This window comes from Parasteatoda tepidariorum, chromosome 5 (assembly GCF_043381705.1).
Source record: "Parasteatoda tepidariorum isolate YZ-2023 chromosome 5, CAS_Ptep_4.0, whole genome shotgun sequence".
Classification (NCBI taxonomy): domain Eukaryota; kingdom Metazoa; phylum Arthropoda; class Arachnida; order Araneae; family Theridiidae; genus Parasteatoda; species Parasteatoda tepidariorum.
Genome location: NC_092208.1, coordinates 85,118,979 through 85,128,449, shown reverse-complemented (window position 1 = coordinate 85,128,449; position 9,471 = coordinate 85,118,979). Strand labels below are relative to the sequence as shown.

The following is a 9,471-nucleotide window of genomic DNA, read 5'->3' as shown; positions in this document are numbered from 1 at the left end:
TCAAATGCTTTCAAATTAATATTTAAAGAACGAATTCCTGAAAAATTACAAACTGATAAAGGTACTGAATTTATAAATAAAGATACTCAAAAATTTTTTAAAGATAATAATATACATTGGTTTACAACTGAAAATGTTGAAATTAAATGTTCTATAGTTGAAAGATTTAATCGAACAATTAATAGTAAAATTAGAAAATATATGGCTGCAAATAATACGAAAAAATATATAGATGTATTAAATCAATTAGTTTATAATTATAATCATTCTTATCATAGATCTATAAAAATGACACCTTTTGAAGCCAGTCAGAAAGAAAATGAAAGTATTGTATATAAAGATTTATATACTAAAAAAGATATAAAAAAACCAAAATTTAAAATAGGTGATAAAGTTAAAATTTCAAAATATAAAGAAACATTTACAAGGGGTTATCATCCTACTTTTACAGAAGAAATTTTTATCATATCTGAAATATTGAAAACAGATCCTATTACTTATAGAGTAAAAGATTTAAATGGTGAAGAAATTAAAGGAACTTATTATGAAAAAGAATTAGTAAAATATAATAAGAAAAATGAAACATATAAGGTTGAAAAAATAATAAGAAAAAAAGGAAATAAAGTATTAGTAAAATGGGTAGGTTACCCTGAAGAATTTAATAGTTGGATAGATGAAAAAAATATTATGCAAATTTAGGAATCAATTGAATTATATCATTTTTAAATCTTTCCATATCATAATCTTTTAATTTCAAATGATTAAAATAAGTATCTATATATGTAATATTTTCTTTCATTCTATTAAACAGATTTATAGTATTTGGATTATATGAAATCTCAAGTTTTATTGTCATATTAGGATATCTAATTTTTAAATCTTTTGCAGTTTTATTATATATACCTCTTTGACAACGAATTGCATAATATGGATAGTTAGAATCTTCATTATTTTTTTGAATTATAACAAACATATTTAATCTTCTTGGTTGTGAAGTTTTGGAGCTATATCATCTTTATATTGTTCATTTTGAATTTTTAATTCTCTTATTTTATTTTTTATCTTGTCTAATTTCTTTTTCATTTTATCGTTATCATTTTTATATTTTTCATTGAATTTATTAACATAATAATCAGATACAATACTGTTAACTTTAAAAGTAAATTCAAGTGAAATCCAACAAGCAATTGAAGTAATAAAATCTCTACATACATATGTACCTGATATATTTTCAGTATATTGATTTTCACCTTTAACTGTTTTAAATAGAAAAAATGCTTGGAGAGAATTCTCGCCAACCACTTTTCGAGAATAATAATTAATTAATGCTTTATATTCTTTATTTCTTAGCCAATCTTTGAAATTTTTACCTCCAGATTTACATAACTTAGTAGCATTGAAATATCCAGTTTCTTTATCTATAATTAGTTTAAAATCTCCAAATAAACCATACCAATAATTACCTTCGATCTGTTCATAACAAATATCATTTAATGAACTCATTATTTAAAAGTAAAACATTTTTATAAATACAAATAAATATGTTTGAAAAAAATATAGCTAAAGTTTTAAATTTAAATATCAATCTATTTACATATCGAATCGAATTAGAATATGATTCATTGAGAAGAAAAACCCATCACAATATTGTATTTTTTGCAAGAGATGATTTTAAATTAGAATCGTATGATAATATGAGAATAATAGAAAATCATTTTAAAAGAATATTAAAATTACACTATTTTAGAAAAGTAATTTTTACTGAAATATTTTCTGAATTTGAAGAAAATACAGACTTGAAAGATATATGGATTTATAGATTAAAAGAAATATTTAAAATGAAAAAAATAATTAGAAGAGAGAATGACTTGATAATATTTATATTTTAGTCCTTATCTCCTTTCTAGAACATTAGAATGGAACGGACGGACGGGTAGAACGGTACGAACAGGTAGCACTAATTCAAAGATTTTTCGGAACTCAAACTTTTTTCAAGAACGAATTGACTGAAAAAAAATTTTTGCTTTGAATTATTATCAATGTATATAAATGGAACCATTTTCTGATAACAATATTCAAGCTGAATATTTATCTTTTTCTGATGATGAAATATCTCAGGAATATAATAAAATACCAGATGAATATAATCAAGTTTTTAATTCTATTAAAAATAAACAAATAATTTATGACTCATCTGGAGACGAATATTATTATGATATTAGTATACCTAAATATTTAAAGCAACGTTATAATTCTCGCATCTTTTTCTTTAATGATTTTAAAAGAAAACATAATATAAATTTAACAACTGAAGCAGATGAAATGTTTTATAAATTATTGGATTTTTTATATTATAAAAAAAAGTATAAAATATAAATATTTTATTAAAAAAATATGTGATTATTTTAAGATTGAAAATAATTTAAAAATTCAAAAAGTAAATAAAAACTATGAAACTATCTGGAATTCATTTTTAGAATCTATATAAATGGGAAATAATCAAGCTAGAGTATTGAAAGGTAATTGTTCTACAAATAGAACAAATGTTTCATTTAATGAACCTTTTAATATTCATCCTTCAATTTTTGTAACTCCGATTGTAAAATATGGAGAGTTGTTTATTGTAAAAATTTCAGAAGTAGATAGATATGGATTTAGATTTAAATGTTTAAAATCTGATGATAATTTAATCACTAATCATGAAGATTATTTTCAATGGATAGCAATTGGAAAATAATTTATAAAAACTCCATCTAATAAATGGAAGAGAAATATTGCTGCTGTGATTGTAAAACTATAAAACCAGCTGAAGAATTTTATAAATTTAAGAAATATTTGTTTAAAAGGTGTATAGATTGTGATCTTAAAAGAAAATTTATATATTATAAATGTGAATGTGGAGTATATTATACTTATACACATAAACAGAGACATTTTAAAAGTAATTATCATATAAAAACTATTAAAGAATTAGAATTACGAAAACAAATTTTATCTAATCCTTGAATATAACTTTATATCTTTTCACTTATATATTTTTTATCTTTTACATAATATATTTTCATATCTTAAAATTTTTGTATTTAAAAATTTGTTTCCCTATAAATGAGCACAACTACGGAGTTTAAACACCTAGTTGATGCAATTTCAAATTTTAATGTGAAAAAGCTAAAAGATTTAATTAAAAAATTCAAAATTCCTGTTTCTGATAAGAAATTAAAATCAAATATTATTGATTCTATCATTTCATATATCAGAACAACTGGAAATTATAAACCAATTTTAACTGATTATTTAGGCTTAGATGCTTCTAAATATTTGAAAAGAAAAACTAAAACATTAAAAAAATATCCTGTTAAAAGAAATGAAATTAGAAACCTTTTTGATTCTTATAATTTAAAATATAAAGATGGTAAATTTATACCTAAAGAAGAAAAAAATAAAATTAAAAGAGAGGTAAATCTTAAACACTTTTTTAAACCTGATTATAAAATTATTGAATCTAAAGGTATATATATTAAAAAATATAAAGTGTATAGAAAACAACATAAAATTATTGGATCTAAAATTTTACCTGAATAATATCATAATATTTTGAAAAATGTATTTGAAAGAGCTATAGGAAATATTGTAGGTAAAGTAGATGTAATTACATATAATCCTAAATTAAATAAACCTTTTCACGATAAAATGATGTCAACTAAAACAGCTTTTGAGGATTATATTGATAAATTATCAGACCAAATTGAATATAAAGATTTGGATAAAACAGAGTGTATATTTGATTTTAATGTTATTGAATTACCTCAAGGTGGTAGACATAAGGCTTTAAAATTGTATTCTGAAACAGATCCTGTTAAAAAGAAAAGTATTTTACAAATAAAAAATAATGATAATATATGTTTAGCTAGATCAATTGTAGTAGCTTTAACTGTTCAAAATATTGAATTATTAAGTGAGAAATTAATGATTGAAAAGTTAACAGATAATGAAATATTATGTATCAAAAAAGGTCGTGTATTACAAAAACCTTTAGCTATAAAATTGCATGAATTATGTAATATTCCATTAGAAGTATATACTTTGGAAGAGGTTAAAATATTTGAAAATTTTTTAGGTATTCAAATTAATATTGTCTGTCGAGAAAATGGTAATGAAATTATATATAGTGGTGAATATAAATCTACATGCCTTTTTATATATAAGAGTAGAAATCATTTTGATGTTATTACATCTATGACTGGATTTTTAGGTAAAAACAATTATTGTAATTATTGTAAAATTGGATACAAAAGATCTAATGAACACCGATGTCCTTTGAAATGTGATAGATGTTTTGTTAAAGAATCTGATTGTAAAGGAGATGACATATTTTGTAAATATTGCAATCGAAAATTTAAAGGTCAAAAATGTCTTAGAAATCATAAAAAAGATAAGAATAAAGGTTTTAGAAGTGTTTGTAATATTCTATGGAAATGTTTAAAATGTAAGAAAAATATTAAGAGTTATGAACGAAAACGTCATGAACATATATGTGGTGAATATTTTTGTAAAAATTGTTGGGTGAAATGGGTCATAAAAGGTCATGAATGTTTTATGATAAAACAAGAATGTAGAGGAGGTGTGTGTGAAAAAAATTGTGTTTAAAACGATTCGTAATAAGAAGGATTGGTGTGATAAATGTAAATATGATTATACAGAAAAATACTTATTTTTTTGATGTTGAAACTATGCAAGATACAGGAATTCATGAAGTTAATCTTGTTGTATGTCATAATTTTAATGGATGTGAAACAAAATTCAAGAATGAAAATGAGTTTTGTGAATGGTTATTTAGAGATAATCATTATGGATATACAGTTATAGCTCATTATGGAAAAGGATTTGATTTTCAATTTTTAGCTAAAAATTGTTTCAAAAATCATATTAAAGTATTTACAATTTACCAAGGAAATAAACTAATATATATGAAAGCTGGTGGTTATAATATAAGATTTATTGATTCGATTAATTTTACAATGTGTCCACTTAAAAAATTTCCCAAAACATTTGGTTTAAATGAATTAGCAAAAGGTTATTTTCCTCATCTTTTTAATAAAGAAAAAAATCAGAAATATGTAGGTAAATATCCAAAAAAATATTACTATGGATATAATTATATGATTGAAGAAGAAAGGAAAAACTTTGATAAATGGTATGAATCTGTGAAAGATGAAACGTTTGATTTTAAAAAAGAATTCATAAAATATTGCAGGTCTGATGTAGATATTTTGAGAAAAGGTTGTTTGGAATTGAGAAGATTATTTTTACAAATTTTGAATGTTGATCCTTTTAAATATGTAACTTTAGCTGGTTTATGTATGACAATTTTTAGAGATAAATTCTTGAAAAGGAATACAATTGCCATAGATGATGATGTAATTCAAAAGGATCAATATAGTAAAAAATCAATTGCTTGGTTAGATTATATATCTCAAAAAGAAAATATTAATATACAACATGCTTTGAATGGTAAAGAGAAAAAATTAAAATTAGGTAAAAAATATTATAAGGTTGATGGATTTTATGATAATACAGTATTTCAATTTCAAGGATGTTTTTGGCATGGATGTCCTAAATGTTTCACTAAAACATAAATAAATACTGTGAATCAAATGCTTATGAAAGATTTATATAAAAGAACTAAAAAGATAAATAAAAAGATAATTAAAGCAGGATATGAATTAATTAATGTTTGGGAATGTGATTTCGATAATAATAAGGATATGAAAAAATACATGAAAAAAGAATGGAATAGAGATTTTGTAGAACCTTTGAACCCTAGAGATGCATTTTATGGAGGAAGATGTGAACCTACGAAATTGAAATATGAAATGTAAGATAATGAAAAAGGTAGATATATTGATGTATGTTCATTATATCCTACAGTCAATTACTTTGATAACTATTCAATTGGTCATCCTGAAAAGATATATAATCCTAAAAAGTATGATAAAAAATGGTATGGATTAATCAAATGTAAAGTGATTCCACCTAGAAAATTGTATCATCCTGTATTACCTTATAAAGAAGAAAAATTGATATTTTCGCTATGTAAAGTTTGTTCTAAAACAATTAAATGTATTCATTTCAAAACAGCTTTAGAGAAGAAAAAATTTAAAATATGTTATGATAGGAGAAATTCAGAATGTAAACATAATGATATTGATAGATGTATAATTGGTACATGGACAACTGATGAGATGAAATTGACTCTGAAAAAAGGATATAAGATATTAAATAAACATGAGGTTTAAAATTTTGAAAATAAAACAAATGAATTGTTTAAAGAATATGTTAAAACGTTTTTAAAGATTAAACTAGAAACATGCGATAAATGGAAAAACAATTTCAAAAATGAAGAAGAATACATACAAATAGTTAAAGAAAAATTAGATATAAAACTAGATAAAATTGAAGAAAATCCTGGTTTAAGATTTATAGCCAAGATATGTTTAAATTCTTTATGGGGTAAATTTGGTCAGAGAAATAATATGAAACAAACTGAATATGTGATGGAAATTGAAGATTTTTATAGAGTTATTTTGGATGATACTATAAAGGATCTCAATATGGTATTCTTAAACGATGACTGCGTTGAAATGACTTATAAAATGAAAGATAAATATGAGAAAAATAACTTCAATACAAATGTATATATTGCAGCTTTTACAACAAGTTCTGCTAGAATTAGACTGTATGAAATGTTAGATAGATTAGATAATAAAGTATTATATTATGATACAGATAGTATAGTGTATATAGATGATGGAACCAATAAAATTGAAACTGGTTGTATGTTAGGTGAATGGACTGATGAATTAGAGAATGATAAATATATAAAATCTTGGATTGCTAGTAAAGATTATGGCTATATATTGAATGATAATTCTGTACATGGAAAAGTTAAAGGATTTAAAATGTCATATCAAACTGAAACAGTATTAGATTTTGATAATAGAATGAAAATAATAACTGGTGAAACTGATTGTTTAGACGTAGAAATCAATCAATTTAAAATCGAAAAAGATAGAAATATTTCAAGTATTAAAACAAATAAAAGGCATACATTCGGATTTGATAAACGTAGAATTTTAGGTAGTTATGATACTGTACCCTTTGGATATTAATTTTATATCTTCTATATTTTACATCTTTTATATTTTATCTCTTTTGTTTTTATATCTTCTATATTTTATCTCTTCTGTTTTTATATCTTCTATATCCATTTATGAAAAAAAGTTTTCTAATAAAATATAGATAACAAATGCTGTTAAAAAGTATTTATAAAAAACGTTTTCTATTAAATATGGATGACATTACTCTGATTATCAACATTCAAGGATTTGTACTTCCAAATCGTAAGATAGCAAGAGAAATAGGATGGATGCATTTAAAAATACCTTTTGGTGAAACAATTAGCGTATTTACACCCGACTGTGAACTCGATGACCAAGAACTGAGTATAGTACGCAAATGTGCTACAGAGTTACATGGCCTAAGATTTAAAAGGACTCCCAATAACAAAGAGCTCTGGATTAGTAATAATGATGTAAAATTATATATTCAAAATCTTTATGACTTATATGGTGGTACGTTTGCATATAAAGGAGGAATTATGGAAAAAGAGATTCTAAATGAATTAAATATACCATCCAAAGATTTAGATATTGAAGTACCAAAATGTGCAAAAATTTTAGGTCCTGGATGTTCATTACGTAAATGTATGTACTATAAGAATTGTATTTCAAAAAATAGTTCTTAATAAATGGAAGAATTAAAGTACTTGGAAACCAATGATGAAATATATGATTTAGTATGTTTGATTTGTGATTTAATGGAAATGAATGAAACACACGATAGATTTGGAATTGATGATTTGATCATGACCTATATTGATATATTAGAAGATTTAGTGAATAAAATCGAAAATGATGAAATAAAAGAGAAAGCTATAGAAATTGTAAAGGAAGCATCTTATGAAATTATAAATAAATATATTAAAAAAATAATCTTGAGAAAATGAATATGTGTTTATAAAAATGAAATATAATAAATGGAAGAATTTAATAATCTCAAGAGATTTCCAGAAACATACAAATTAAGTGAACTTGATGTATGTAAATATAATTTGATATCTTTGAAAAAAATAAATACGAAATATGGTGATTCAGTCATTGCAAAATTAGAAGTAGATAACGATGAGAAAGACTCTCAAAATGTCAAGGTGAATTATCTGACTGAGGCTTTAAGAAAAATTAATGGTGGTAAATATATTTTTAATTTTGAAGGAATGATTAAAAATAAATATTACGATTATAAGTTAGAAAAGGAACCTCTTAATTTTGATCTTTAAAAAACATACGTATTGGTGTTGTGTATTTTTAATTTTTATTTTTAAAAAACATACGTATTGACGTTAATCCAATGATTTTTTCATCTTTCAATGCTTATTTTAGTTAAATTATTAGTGGGGGAAATACTCTCCCCTACCTCTTTCAATGCTTATTTTTTAATTCTAAACAGACATTTTTATTGTTTTTGATTTTCAAAAGTTATTATTTTTAATGATTTTATGTTGTTTTTTGATGTTAAAATTGAAAAAAGTGTATAAAATGATTGTAAATAAATAGTTTTTAGTGTTTTTTAACCTAAAATAAGAGGTTTTTCAATAGAAAACACTTAGTGTTTTTGATTTTCAAAAGTTGTTATTTTTAAGGATTTTATGTCATTTTTTGATGTTAAAATTGAAAAAAGTATATAAAATGATAGTAAATGATGTGATTTAGGTGTGTCCTGTAGCCCCCCCCCCCTATCTACTACTAGTATCAGCGACTAAATTAATACCTTCGAGTTTTCAAGAGTTAAAATTGTAATTTAATTATAATATTTTTCAAGAGCACAAATAGTTCTGAAGTTCTTAGAGATTTGACTGGCGTTGTTTGACAAGGTCGGGCATAAACATAATTTTAGTAAAAAATGTACTAGATAAAAATTTATTTAGTAAAAAATTTATTAAGATAAAAATTTATTATTAGTGAGTTCAAAAAGAAAATTAAAAAACGTAATAACAAAATCCAACATTTTTTATTTAAAATGTATTAAATAAATGCATAAAACTCGAAAATGAATGAAAATAACTTTCTAATTAATGTTTTTATTCATTTTGCAAAATAATTGCATTTCGAAAGTGGTGTCACTGAGTCTGCTGCGGGAATTTCTCAGATCATGCTTAGCCTCGCTGAATAAGCGCTCAACGGGAGCACTGGAAGGTACTGCAGTATTATATTTCACATATAATTTTTTTACGATTGGATATCGATTCAAAATTGATATGCTTTCCGTTTCGACATTTGAGCTCATGTATGCCATAAATTCTTCTGTCGCTGGTGATTGGCATGATGTTTTCAGCTTTAGAAAATTTAAAATCCC

At 23.5% G+C, this 9,471-nt stretch overlaps 2 protein-coding genes across 2 annotated transcripts; both read left to right on the top strand.

The window, feature by feature from the left end:
- Positions 1–4,717: 4,717 nt before the first annotated feature.
- LOC139425600 (uncharacterized) lies at positions 4,718–6,417 on the top strand. Its single transcript, XM_071180909.1, has one exon. It carries the CDS (start codon positions 4,731–4,733, stop codon positions 5,634–5,636), a length of 906 nt encoding a protein of 301 aa, XP_071037010.1. The 5' UTR covers positions 4,718–4,730; the 3' UTR covers positions 5,637–6,417.
- A 116-nt stretch (positions 6,418–6,533) lies between these two features.
- Positions 6,534–7,169, top strand: LOC139425670 (uncharacterized). The gene has a single exon (XM_071181094.1). It carries the CDS (start codon positions 6,534–6,536, stop codon positions 7,167–7,169), a length of 636 nt encoding a protein of 211 aa, XP_071037195.1.
- The last annotated feature ends 2,302 nt before the right edge of the window (positions 7,170–9,471 follow it).

Bases quoted from the DNA above. Each gene is read 5' to 3' on its own strand.
- LOC139425600 (XM_071180909.1), top strand. From the start codon at position 4,731: ATGCAAGATACAGGAATTCATGAAGTTAATCTTGTTGTATGTCATAAT.
- LOC139425670 (XM_071181094.1), top strand. From the start codon at position 6,534: ATGAAACAAACTGAATATGTGATGGAAATTGAAGATTTTTATAGAGTT.